At 37.8% G+C, this 14,512-nt stretch overlaps 1 protein-coding gene across 1 annotated transcript in view; it reads left to right on the top strand.

Annotated features, from left to right (window-relative positions):
• The window catches only part of LOC109047261 (serine/threonine-protein kinase/endoribonuclease IRE1-like), a 28,752-nt gene that overhangs the window by 7,013 nt on the left and 7,227 nt on the right, over positions 1-14,512 (top strand). The window contains exons 3-12 of the mRNA XM_042730942.1: positions 1,028-1,061; positions 1,415-1,487; positions 1,697-1,769; positions 3,024-3,146; positions 5,691-5,792; positions 5,883-6,144; positions 7,286-7,364; positions 8,449-8,614; positions 8,858-8,973; positions 12,873-13,061. Of these exons, the coding sequence (XP_042586876.1) occupies positions 1,028-1,061; positions 1,415-1,487; positions 1,697-1,769; positions 3,024-3,146; positions 5,691-5,792; positions 5,883-6,144; positions 7,286-7,364; positions 8,449-8,614; positions 8,858-8,973; positions 12,873-13,061 (1,217 nt within the window). The remainder of the gene's footprint in view (positions 1-1,027; positions 1,062-1,414; positions 1,488-1,696; positions 1,770-3,023; positions 3,147-5,690; positions 5,793-5,882; positions 6,145-7,285; positions 7,365-8,448; positions 8,615-8,857; positions 8,974-12,872; positions 13,062-14,512) is intronic.

The raw sequence follows: 14,512 nt of genomic DNA, 5'->3' as shown, positions 1-14,512 counted from the left end.
ATTCATATACATTAAAAAAAAAACATTTGTGTTAATTAGCCAACTGAAACAGTTATCATTTCGACTTATTCATCATAACATCTGTCATATCTGTTGTGGGTGACATTAAAAACATTAACCTATTGACATGCAAACAGTGTGCCATCAAGGCCAGGCAAGTCTCATTTCCTCTCAAGCTTTCTCCCAGAACATCTCATCAATGAGTGATGGTTCCATTTAATACATTTTAATCCACTTCTGCTGTATTAACATGCATTGAATGGAATCTTCCATCGTTGTCACACTAGCCACACATTAGCTTTACTGTTCAGTATTCACACGGCCACAGCAAGCTGCATTTCATTGACCTGCTGTGTCTCTTAGAAACCTGATGTACAGGCTGAGCCAGTCATACATATATGTCATACATATGAAGCTGCAGGACTGTGGCAGACGTTAGAGGCCGTTGCACTACACACCCACAGCGACTTGTTTTGTGCAGTCTGACAGTCTTTGTTTAAGTGTGTTGTCATGGATGGTAAATCTGAATTACTTGGCTTTTAATACTAGAAGTCGCAGTTCATATTTAGTGTGGTAACCAGCTGCTTTAAGTACTAGAGCATCTCATCTTCATGGACTGCTCCAGATTTGCCAGTTCTTGTTGTGAGATGTTGCTCCACTCTTCCACCAAGGCATTAGTTTGCGGGGACACATGGCTGTCCTGCCTGTCTCCCTGTAACACTGTCTTAGGAGTCTTACATTGCAGTCCTCATGCCTCCCTGCAGCAGAAGAACTATGTTCATAATTCTCATACTTCTATTTGTTATTTCATAGGTTTAATGATCTAAGTCTAATAGAGCAGATACTGGAAGTAGTAAGAACTAATGGATTCATTTACACAAAGATATTAATCTCCATTAAGTTTATGTCCAAGTTTTACGCCCAACACTTTGTTTGATTTGTATTGTCTTCATGTTTGCTCATCCCTTCATTTGCCTGTGACAAAGTTTATAACTCTTAACTGACACGTTTTTCATTTCCAATGCAGATCCTGTTTTGCAAGTCCCAACGCATGTGTCAGAGTAAGCCTTCTTTCATTTATACTTGAGCGTTTGTGTATGAAAAGTGAAACAACAGGAACTGTGCTAGATGCTGAGCTAGCATGATTCTTCCTATTCATGACACCATCTAACTAAAGCCACAGAAAAAAACACCCGACAGGATAATAAAAAAAAAAAAAAATCTGTGTGCTGCTGCTTTTGTTTGCTTGTTTATTTGGAATGCAAATAGTTCATAGTGACCACTTTTGTCACAAAAATATTAGCTGTTTTTTTTTGTTGTTTGTTTTTTCAGAGTGAAAAAAATACAAAATACAGGTACAACATCACTCATACAACGTGACAATCCTGAACAAATTTAATTCTTATTTTTACAGGCCTGCATTTCTCCCAGACCCCAATGATGGCAGTTTGTACTCTCTCGGAGGGAAAAATAATGAAGGTTTGACGGTGAGAGATCTTTTTTTCATTTTTCATGAAGGACTTCCTCATTCTCTGGAATCTAAGGGGGATATTCTTAGTAGTGATAACTTAAGAAAAGAGAAATACCATTTTGAAGTGAAACGTTTTAGGTGCTTTCAACAAAAGAAAAAAAAGTAGCTATGTGTAATTTTGGATGGAGTAACAAATATTTTATTTAATATTTGGGGATGTTGCAGAAACTGCCGTTCACCATTCCTGAGCTGGTCCAGGCATCTCCCTGTCGCAGTTCTGATGGCATCTTATACATGGGTGAGAGACTCATTATCATTCATTCTTTTGTAATTATTAATCTGTCCCTCACACTCAAGTTCCGTTCAACCAAGCATCACTATTACTCTGGCTTGTAGTTAAGGTAGAGATTTGAACAGACCCATAACCATAAATAAAGAGCATTAATTTTCAACATGATTAGACTGCTAGCAGACGTTGATGTTTGAGGAACTGGCCAGTTCCTAGCGGTCTCCCTGTGCGTGCGTATGTGGGTGATTGGGTGGGCGCTGTGGGATTGTTTCATGATCTCACCGCAAACACCACATAAAAAGATGTCTGTCTGTACCACCCTTTCTAAACTCTTAAAGGTGCAAATCACAAGGCACAGCTACATCTATAATGACACCCAAAGGAAGAAGGTCAAACACTGATTAAATCAGACTGCAGACAGGCCTGAAAGTTAAACAATGAAAAATCCCATTACTTAATCTCTTTAAATGAGACTAGTCAACTGTTTAAACATCAGTTTTTAAGTTCCTCTCTGCACTGAATCTCATATGTTGAATATCACAGTGTAACCCACAGGAAATAACCTTATTTCACTCGAAGCCACACTTGTTTCCAAGCGTAAACATGTGGTGTGTGTGAACTGAAGTGCTGATGTGTGTTTACGCATCCTGGAGAGCACATTTACCCATGCTGCATGGTCTTTAAAATGATAATTGAAATGAAAAAACAAAAAGCACTTGGGAAAACCCCTGCATTGAATAAATACTCTATCTTTAAATCTTATGAAATAATTCTTATTCATTAGTCTTCTATTTTTTCTTGCCATCATTGGTGCAAAGTTTTCCAAATAGAAAAATGATGTGACCAAACCCTCTATTCCACCCCTTCCCCTCCAGCTAATCAGTTTTATGTACAGCCTCTGTGATATGCTGTTGATCACCACAAAAGATAAGCATTGACATATAAGTTATTACAGGTTTTGTATATGTAAACATGAGACTTGTGTAATACAAGTACATGTAAAGTGCTATGAATGCTCTAACAAACATCCAAGCTTCACATTTCTTTTAAACACACTTGCCTTTAAAGTGCAGGTGAGTACACACAATTGTTGTTTTTGCAAACTGAGGAATTAGTCAGAATTATTTTCTGTAGTAGAATCGCAGACGCTGCTCAAAAAGCTGATTCTGAATTAAACTTGGAATTGAATGCGAATTGCACTTTCAGAATTGTATGCTGGCCTGTGCTTGAGTACATGAAGGTTTTATTTATGTTTGTTTGTAGGTAAGAAGCAAGACGTGTGGTATGTGGTGGATCTGCTGACTGGTGAGAAGCAGCAGACACTGACCTCTTCCTACGCTGAGATGTTATGTCCATCTTCATCTCTGCTCTACCTCGGCCGCACTGGTAAGGGCCAAGACCTGTCCCTAGTTCTGACTTTAGATGAGACCATCTCGTTTTACATCTGTATGAGCAACCAAAGATCACTTTAGGAGTAGTAACACTTTCTGAATGCTGTAATACCGTCACTACAGAGTAGGCATGTGACGGTATAAATGTTTTTACAAATCATGAAGAAAAAAAACTTTTATCAGGATATTCTGTATTATCACAATATTGAGAAGCATTGAAACATAAACAAATTTTATTGTTGCGCTAAATGAACATTTAAATCAGTCCACAAATAAATTATGATTTATAGACTGCTGAATATGCAAAATATTTCATATGACAGAATGTTTATAAATGAAGACTGTTATGAATAGGGAGGGATCTTTATATTAAGTTGGATAATGAAGAGAACTTTGACGTTTTTTTTACATGACTGTCTAAAATGCGTGATTCTGATTAATTGCAACATTAAATAGTCAGATATATTCAATGTTGTCCATTGCAACACTATTTTTTGTTTCATACAAAAGCAACTGGCCCATTTCGAGATTGCAAAATTGATTGGATTGAAAAAAGATACCAGAGAAGTATTTGTTGCACCCTTTCATTATGTCTTGCATAACACAAGCAATGGCATGTTCACACTAATTCTCCAAATATTCAAATGTGCATAATATATCACAATTGCATGAGTACAAAAACAAAAATAAACGTTATTAAAAACCAACACACACATTTATGTATAATAATGCGGAAATGTGAACTTGGCACAAACTTGTGCATTTGTTTCCTTAGTCTCACATGCTCTGTGGCAACAATGTGTAACCTGAGACCGCCTCTGTAACACACTGGGGATTGTTATTGTTATTCATTATATATTACACTCTGTAATGCACATATATGAAATTCTGTAGTGCACTTTCATTATAAGTAGGGGTTGCACGACTACTGATTTCTGCTAGTCGATTTCTTATTTAAAAAATACTCGAGTTACTCGGGTACTCGTGGTTCATGCTACTGTAAATGAAAAGACATGAAATAGTTCTTATCAATAAACACTTATTAATTCATAGCTTAATGCAACAATTACATATGTAAATTGTCAAAACTTTGTCAAAACAAAAAATTCTGGCATCACATATTTAAATTTTCATGTAACAGCCAGTATTTGTATCTGTAACAATCACAAAATGATTTGTATCTCCACCATGATAAAACCAGGTGGAACGTCGTACAGTTACTTGATAAGACCGTTACGACTATCTTTTTGTTCATCGTTATCACTGAACAAGTATGCCGTGTTAAACTAAAATAATTATTCATTTCTAAAAATATATTTATCATGCAAGCAGAGAGATGTCATGACAAACGTTTAGTGATCATTTGAACTCGACTGAATTAATTCAATGCGCAGATTTTCATTACGCAGAACTCTTTAAGCGGGTCTTTTTTTTAACTTCACTAAACAAATGTGCATGTGCCACGCAAACCAGCAAAAGATAAAGATGCAAACATGTTGGTCCAAGTAGAAAATGTATCTTTATCTGAGTTGATTATTAGCCTACTCTTGAGAGAGAACTAGTTTGGTGTTTGAGAGACTGAGACGCGCAACGCGGCTGTTTGATTGGTGAGCGCGCTGTGCTTATTACATTTATTCGTTTCATATCGTAGCCTAAGGTTTAAATCATTGCCTTTTAAATGTATACAAATAATAGAACGTGTATGATGTATTATTTTTTAGGTGATATTACTCTTGCCAAGCTCTGATTTCTGAGAGATGCACGGAGAGGCAACAGCAATGCGGTGTTTGATTTGCGCTCTTTTCATTCATTCAGTTTTCAAAATATTCATTCACTTCAAAATCTATTGCGTGACTTTAGAGTTCTGTGTATAATATTGCGCTGATCCCCTGGCTCAAGTGTTATCTAGCAAATACCAGATTGTGCCAGCTTCAGCCGAATATTCAGGCAGAATTATTCCTTGTCCATTATTCGTTTTTGAAGCCATTATCCGTGCCTTTCCAAATAAGGTATTACATTACTTATTTTAATTTTACATGCAACATGGATAAAGTCATAGAAAGTAACAGCTACACGCAATATTGTAATCCTAAAATTCACGTCGTACTTGCAAACTCTGCATGCATTATGGTTAATGCATGCTCGAGTAGTCGATTGTGTCCGACAGCGCCGACTAGTGTTTGAAGTATTCGATCACTCGACTACTCGACTAGTCTATGCAAGCCCTAATTATAAGATACATTTTTCACCCCTGTAGTCTTAAGAATTCTAGAATTAAGAATTAGTACCTTCTGAATTTTGACTTGTTGGTGGAAATTAGCTACAGTGAGTTTAGAGAAATGTAAACAATTGCGCTAATATGTTATCTAGATATTAATTCATGCGATAAACTGTATTACAGAATACTGACACACATCTGCTGGAGACGATACACGTCAAAACGACTCCCATATGATCTGAATATCAAAGATATCATTTGTTGATCTTACTAAGTATGAGTATTACACTTTGCTGATCTGTTGAATGTGTTGTTCCTCAGAATACACGATCACTATGTATGACACCAAGAGCAGAGAGCTGCGCTGGAACGCTACTTATTCTGACTACGCTTTTACCCTTCCAGACGACGACACCAAACACAGTGAGGCATCAGCTGCATTGATATTTATCAATTTGAAAACCCTTTCAATCCTCTTTCATTGCACATAACATTGTTTCCTGTGTTTGACAGATATGGCCCACTTTGTGTCCAACGGTGACGGTCTGGTGGTGACAGTGGACAGTGAGTCTGGAGACGTGCAGTGGGTTCAGAACTACAACTCCCCTGTGGTAGCGATCTACATCTGGCAGCGCGAGGGACTGCGCAAAGTCCCTCACACCAATGTTGCTGTGGAAACGTTGCGTTATCTCACTTTCATGTCAGGAGAGGTGGGCCGCATTACACAGTGGAATTATCCATTTCCTCGGGAGAAGAAAACCAAAGATAAACTGATGTAAGGAATCCTTCTAACAAGACAAAGTACTGAGAGTGTGTGTGTGTGTGTGTGTGTGTGTGTGTGTGTTTGTGTGTGTGTGTGTGTGTGTGTGTGTGTGTGTGTGTGTGTGTTTGTGTGTGTGTGTGTGTGTTTCGTCAGTGGAGGTAAATTGAGAAAAATGACTGCATGTTTTACAGGTTGTTTCATTTCCCTAAAAATAATATTATTCTTATGTCACTTCCAGCATCACATGCTAGCCAGTTTCTTGCTGGAATGCCACCTCTTGATTTTCTTTTATATTTACATGGTGAAACCACATTTTACAGCTGTAATTTTGGACCCTGCATGTTGCATCTCCAATATGTAAGCCACATCCTGTCTGTGTTCATGAAGTGTGGGAAAGAACTGATTCTAGAAATTCAAAGATGCGTAGCCTGCATTTCCAGCATAGATTCAACACTTAAATGCTTTGAGAAGAATTGCGGATGAGATACTGATACTCAGGTCTGACTGCATGGAACTCATCATTCAGACACACAGTTAATAGAATTTTAAATCCCTGCTGTAAACTGTTGAAGAGATGCAGTACTTTAGCGTATCTTTTGCCTTTGTTTTCTCAACTTTTCATTATAGAGCGATGTTTTCTGTGACTTTTGTTAATTTTCCAAGTTTAATTCAAGATCAGCTCTATGTGCAGCATATGTGATTCTCCTAAAGAAAATAATTCCTACTCATTCCTCAGTTTGCAAAAGCAAAAATTGTGTGTACAGTCCTGCACTTTAAATGGAAGTGTATGGGGCAAGACATTCTGGAGAGTAATGTTTAGCTACTGGTATTGGATTGGCATTAGTATCTCAAGGTTGCCGTATCTGTATTTATACCAGACAAAAAAAAAAAAAAAGGTATGTAGCCATCCGTAGCTCTGAGCAGAAACTCTCTGTAGTACAATGTTTAGAGGAGAGTATTTTATTTATTTTAGTAACTGTGGTAAGATCAAACTCCACACATCACTATAGATCTAGTATTATTGCCTGGATGAATAAAGATTAGCCATTGTATAAAACTTAGCAGTTCCATGGCAAGATGTTAACAGTCAAAGTATGTGACTTTAGAAAACAAAATATGAATAATTTGCTATTTCGTGCTGGTTTTCTGACAGGTCCACACTGTATGTAGGGAAACACTCCTCTGGCCTGTATGCGTCTCCCTCCCTGGTGCATGATGGAGTTACTGTTGTGGTGAGTGATGTTAAAAACCTTACAATATGATTCTTTATACTTTTATGGAACTCTGTGGTTAGAATAACTGTGGTATGTTCTGAAGTCACAGTCATAACCTCAGGGTTTGGGATACAAGCACTGTGGCCAGTACCTCAGGCAACGTCAAGTCATTTGATGAGAAGAAAATATGAGCTGAATTAAGCTGGATGTTGACATGATTGTCTAGTGAAAAGTGTAGTCAGAGTTGGAAACCTTTGCACATATCGGGCGCACCTAGCCCTGCCCAATCACCTTCCCCAAATAAGTTACAGTGGCTCTGTCAAACTCTCACTTAGCCAAATTCTCCTCTACCAAATTGTGAGAAGAGCATGTATATGACATAAATGTCCTTTCCAAATCTCACTATAATTAATCACATCATCGAGCGCACTACTTTATTCATCAGGCGCTAGTAGGTGGCCGGCACGTTCCATAAACCAAAACTCAGAACTGTATAGAAGTATAAACTCAACGGAGTTAAAAATGCCAAGCGTCAACAGTACCTGATAATATCCTGTAAGAGGATAAGTAGTCATGTGGTTTGTAACAGTATTAAATTGCAGTTCACACATTCAGTGACTTGAGTATGTTTTTAAAAGTCATTTTTATGTGTATTTAAAGTTCTGATTAAAAATAATTAAATTCTTACATAAACTATTTATTAACTATTTTTTTGTAAAAGAGTTCATTGTATTTTTTATGCTTTTTACCTTAAAAGAATGCATTTAAAATTGTTAAAAACTTTTATTTTATAGTGGCATAAAAGGTGTTCAAAATCATATGAAGCCAACATGAATACAAAGAGTTAAGTTTATAAGAACATGTATTTTAAACTAGATTTTTATTATTTAATTATTTTTTAATCATAGACTGTTTTGTACATCATTAATCAATATAATTTTTAGGCAATAGATTGCCTGAAGTTGGAAATAAAGTATTTTTTTAATACAGATTTTGAGATTTTTGGTTCTGAAAAGGCCCCAGGACTGTTTGAGAAAGGATGGAATGCTGTTCTAATGCTTGCATGCTCATGACCAAGTGTGTGTGCATGTGTGTATTTCAGCCTCGTGGCAGGACGTTTCCCATGCTGGAGGGCCCCAGTAACCAGGAGTCAAGTGTGGAAGATGAGCAGGAGTGTGTGATCACTCCCAGTACCACAGTGAAGTTCAATGCAGCACTGAAAGAGAGAAACCACTTCAACTTCATGAGGAATTCGCTGCTGCTGATAGGTGCTGCATACTGCACACTCATATAGACCTGCACTCTGTGGGAATCATGCAAAATTGAGCCACTCCTGCCCACTAGTGGAGACATTTTATAGCAGTTGTAAAATGTCTCCACTCGATTCCCATGTTCTTAATTATTATATAATTATCATAAGTGTTAACCCACTTATCATGTGTTGTACTGCTTTGCCCCACATTTAATTAGGTATGAACATTTTGCTCAACAGTAATGTTTCTCTTTTGCAGGTCACCACGAGACACCGCCTGATGCTCATAATAAAATTCTGGAGAAATTTCCAGAGAGCATCCCTCGCCAGCATATCAACGTCATTCCCCCTGCCACAGAGAAGACTATTGAAGAGGTAAAAAAATTATCCACACAATGCACCTACCCGAGTGTGTTAACGTACTGTTAAATAATAGCTTTAACAATCTTTGTTTTGTACGCCATGTCTGAAGTCTTTTCACCAAATCAGTGTGGTTTCAGAAGAGGAAGGACCCTTTTAGATCACCTTAGTAGAGGATTATTATTATGGTTTTATTAAAAAAAAATGTGATAGCATGAATTGGAAAAACACTGCCATGACACTACCACCAGCGAACACCATTGCCAAGAAAGGGTGTGCCAACAATCTTTAGGTAGGTTGTTTTTGTCGAAGCAACATCCACATGAATACCAGGGCCCAAGGTTTCCCGGCAGAATACTAGCCAGAGTGTAAGGCCGGTTTCATACCACAAGCGTGAGCAGCGCATATTTTTTTCGCATGCATGTTAAAAAATGAGTGCATTCAAACCAGGAGCAGGAGCAGCATGTGAGCGTCTCGCAAGATCATCGCAATAGCACTAGAGCAAAATAAATATGTCTTCACACAACAGTGCTAAAAATCACAAAATATGCATGTATAGTGAGTTCTAACAAGAATTGGAGTATGTCAGAAAAGAAAATGAAGAATTAAGAATATGTATAGAAGATTTACCCATTTAAACTTGTTTAAACTTGTTATGCAAACAAACAAAGCACAACAACACGACCTTATGGCTCTGGACGTAACAATAAAAAACAGCACGTTCTATATGGAAGTATGACTGAAATGGCATTATCGGAGCTGTTTTTGTTGTTTACCTTTTACATGCGCATCCCCATGTTAACAAACTTTTAAGACTTTAAAACTTTCCAGTATATAACTGATCAACTTTTAAAAACAAATTTATAGCTGTCTTTGTAAAGTGATATGCAGCTTTGGAGCCATATACTTCAGACAAAGTTTGTTTTCATTCTTTGTTTGGGGCCAAAAAGAAGTTTGAAAAGGCTGAGCAACGGTATACTGTTTCCGAACTTTCCAACACCCCCGCGCTGCTGGAGGCGGGGTGCAGATTAATGTAAACATGTGTCGCGACACTCGTGCTTATGCCCTAAACACAACAACAATGAAATGATGAAGTGTAGGCAATCTAGGTGTGAGACGGGCCCCAATGGTCAGAATATTATAAACAAAAGAATAATGATTGGCAACAAATCAGAGTCAAGTATCATGTTTGCAATACAAAAGAACCATACCATTATCATAATCAGTCCTTTATGGGAAGTGTGAATGTCTCATAGTCTGAAAACTTCAGCATGATGTGGAAAAAAAATATTGGAGTCCGTTTGTTACTTTATTTTATTAGTGTTCATTTATTTTTTTTAACTGGATAAATTGTTACACCTTTTTATATTTTATGTGGTGTCATGATTTACAAGGTTTATTATTGTATATTATTTGGGCATTTAATTTATTGTATACCTTTTAAATTCGCTTATTGAAAGTACAGCAGCAGCAGCAGTATGGTTTAACATTTATTTGAAACGTTTTTGTTACTTGCTACCTTATATCTTTACTCTTTCCTTTCATTCTATTCATGGCTTTGGAAAACTGGTCTTGGGTGTTTCTCTACATCGCTTTTTGCATAACTCCGGGTCGTCGACACCAAGCTTCGTTGCAATTTCTTTCTTGGAATTAAATGCTTTCTCTGAATCTTCAAAGTCTCTCCGTGAGCAATCATACAGGTGAGGATATATTTGTGCCAGCTCAACTATTTGACACTCCAGTGTTTTCAAGAGATGCTGTTCTATGCGTGGACCTCCATAGAATGAGAAACGAACCTGGGGGAAAAAAATCACATGTCAAAGAAGGTGGAGTTTCAGAACACGCTCACCGATTGCATAACTGCCACGGACCAATGGAAGCTCAAAGGTGTTTAGGAGCTAAAACGAACTCCCCCAGAATGTTTGCTTCGAGCTGTTTCGAACTGCTGAAACGAACTCAAAAACGAACTTCGTTTCGGCCTGATTTTGTTAGAAATTACGTCATATCAGTTCGTTCTTCGATTTCGTTTGAAGTATATTGGGGCCTTAATGCTGGACAAATGCTTCCAGTGTGAATACTCTGGCGTGTCTGCTGCTGCAGTGACGATGTAGTTACACTGATGTTAATCTGACGCGAAGCTCAAGTTTGCAGTGTGAACCAGACAACCTTCTTCCACTGCTTTATGGTCCAGTTCTAATGCTCATGTTCCCATTGTTGGCTCTTTTTTGGGGTCATCATGGGCACACTGACAGGTCTGTGGCTACAAAGCTCCATACACAGCAAACTGCAATGCACTGTGTTTTGACACCTTTCTATAATGGCTAGCATTAAGTTTTTCAGCAATTTGACCTACAGTAGCTCTTCTGTGTGATGAGACTAGTCGGGCTAGCCTTGGGTCCTCACATGCATCAATAAGCCTTGGGTGCCCATGACCCTTGCACCGGTTCACACCAGGTATTCTTCTTTGCAACCCTTTTGGTGGGTACTAACCACTGTTTACTGGGAATGCCCCACAAGACTTCCTGTTTTGGAGATGATCTGACCCAGTCATCTAGCCATCACTGTTTGGCCCTTGTCAGAGTCAATCAGATCTTTTATATTCAACCATTTGACAGGTGCCATTGTAATGTAATAATCAATGTTGTGTCCGATCAATGTAAAGTATTCTAAGCTACTTGCTGTATGTTCAAACCTGTAGATTGAATGGTTTGTTGTGGAACAGGGACTTAAATTGTTACGACGTTGCATTTTCTTTTTTTGTTCGGTTTGCTTTGGCAACATTTCAAAGCCAAAATGTATTTACACAAGTCACATGTGAGTAATGGTGCTTTTCCACTGCACGGTACGGCATGGTACGGCTCAGTACGGTTCACTTTTGGGGGGTTTTCCACTGGGTACAGTACCTGGTACCTGGTACTTTTTTTAGTACCACCTCGGTTGAGGTTCTAAGTGAACCGTACCTTTACCAAAACGTGAGGTGTAAGCTCTGCTGATCATGAATTGGCCGGAGAGAATCGTCACTACCTGCGTTACTGAACTTGTGACACAAACACAAAAGAACCGCTAGATTCAAATCAGCACAGCCAGCGAAGGATTGAACGCAACTGTTTTGAACCAGCGCGCCTTTTTTTTTAACAACCAAAAAGTTTTGTTGTCTGTTGCAGAAGTAGAGACATTGATAGACGAGGAGCGGATCAAGCAGAAGCTTGATGGGGCGATGCGGAATGAAAAAGTTTTTTTTTTTAGGAGTCGTGGCAGTAGAAGTGGCGCAACTATAACAACATGTGAATAATCCCGCCCACTTTTAAGCAATACTAAACTGCAGTGGAAACGCAAACCGTGCCGACCCGTACGGTAACGTACTGAGCCGAGCCGTGCCGAGCCGAGTCATACCATGTGGTGGAAAAGTGGCATAAAATGTTCCTCTCATTGGTCAGCTGTGGAAGTGTGGTAATGTTGCATATAGCATCATCAATCAAGAAATTAGCTCGATGGCCTTGTTGTTGTTAATGTAGCCATCATTCCTACTCTTAATTGAGGATAGAGACAGTTTTGAGATTGTTTTTTTTTTTTTGTTGGTGTTTTTTTTTAAATGAAGGGTTGCAGAAATGAGTACACCCTTGATTAAATTCAGCAAACATGTAATATTCTAGTACTTAATCGATTACATAACTTTAATTAAAACTAATTTAATTTAAGTAAAACATAAAACATGTAAGATGGACCCAGAAAACCTTTTGAAATTTTTTGCAGAAGTACAGCCAAAGAATCATTTATACACTGGTCGTGTTGTACAGGTTTGTCTGAGCTTTATTATAAGCTAAATTTTATTGAAAGTTTGATTATCTGCCATAAAAATTTTATTTATTTATTTATTTTTTTGCCATTTCAAAGTGTGCTCTGCTTTGTTCCAGAAAGTAAATGAGAGTGGAATGGAAGACAGCAGTCCTCTGCCTCCACCCGTGTCATCCCTGCAGGAGAAACCCAGCCGCATCCCACGTGTGGAGACTCCAGTGGACTCCATGCTGAAGGACATGGCCACCATCATCTTCTGCACTTTCCTTCTGGCTGGCTGGGTGGCCTTCATCATCACCTACCCCAAGGTAAACTCTTGAGTTTTACTCTTGCCATCACTCCAAGCTTTATGCTTAGACTAACAAAATGCTAAATTAACTTGCCAACAGTCCATCAATGCAATGTCGTGAAGTAATATTGTGTGTTGTGCAGAATCAATTTATTTATTTGAGAGCTGCAACAAATCATAGGCATCTTGATTACAAAATATTCCAGTAGGAAATAAGTATCACTGCAGTAATAATGGAACACACAAAAGTGCAAAAAAAAGATCCAGCAATACAGTTATGAAGACAGGCGTTCTTTTCACAAAAAATGTATTGCTGTTTATGCATCGGTAAATCAAGCCAGTGACTAAACGGTAAACTTCACATTGTTCCTCTCAGTAGTGTGAAATTAAAGCAAGAGAAGAACACACATCAGAGTAGAATCACAAGAGGTGATAATGGCCCTTTATTTGTAAATTATGACACTTTTGATGTAAAAGCGTACCCCAGGAAGGATTATAATATTTTTAAAAATGCAGTTCATGACCACTTTAATGTTTTGACATTAAACAGATTATGGCTAGGACTATGAAATAGGCCTCTGCATGCTTGCCAATATTTAAATTTTTTTCATCTAGCCCCCTACAGTTAAGACAAATTTATAACAACATGATGAAAGTCAAGCAGTTAGTCAGAAATCTAGAATCCCGGCTGACATGCCCCACGCTCCATGCAAATGTAGCTTCTAGTTTTTAGATCATGTTCATGCACTAAATGTAATTTACTAGAGCCGTTTATCTTAGAATATGACAGATTAAAAACATATCTAGCATTTTATTGTTAGTTAGGTAATGCAAGTGTCATGCAAGTTACATAATTTGAAGATATCAGTACAAAATATCAAATGTTAAAAAAATTATTAAAGAGTAAGAGATGCATAATCCTGAGTGTATAACATACACACCACACTCTTGTCTCATCTGGATACAGAATCACTATGAACCTTTTGCTAGTTTTCTTTAAGTACTAAAACAAACATTATCCAAATGGAAGCATGAACTAATCATTGGAATTTCCATTATTGGGGGAAAATGTAATTTGCATGGAAGAGTGCACCCTGTAAAGTAGGGGAAATATTCATAAACTGTCAAACCTTTCTTACTTTTTAGTCTAATTCTGTGGGGATAAGACTATTGTACCAGTCGCACTGAACTATTTCAAATGATTCCAGACATGAAAATAACTTGCATTCACATGCAACATTATACACAGAACATATAAGCATATTGAGTAAACCGAGTAAAGAGAAAGATGGGTAAAGGGATAGAAGTGGGGGAGAAGGAACAAATTTGAATGAAGGACAGGACACTCAAGTCTGGACTGCAAAATGCCCCAATCCCATTCTGCGTCTTTGCCTAATATGTCCTTTCTTTACAATTCTGTATATAGGCAAAAACTAAAATTAATAAAAAAAAATTAGGCAAAACTTGTAA

Source organism: Cyprinus carpio, chromosome A3, assembly GCF_018340385.1.
Source record: "Cyprinus carpio isolate SPL01 chromosome A3, ASM1834038v1, whole genome shotgun sequence".
Classification (NCBI taxonomy): domain Eukaryota; kingdom Metazoa; phylum Chordata; class Actinopteri; order Cypriniformes; family Cyprinidae; genus Cyprinus; species Cyprinus carpio.
Note: the sequence above shows the minus strand (reverse complement) of the source record. Positions and strands in the feature narration are given on the sequence as shown.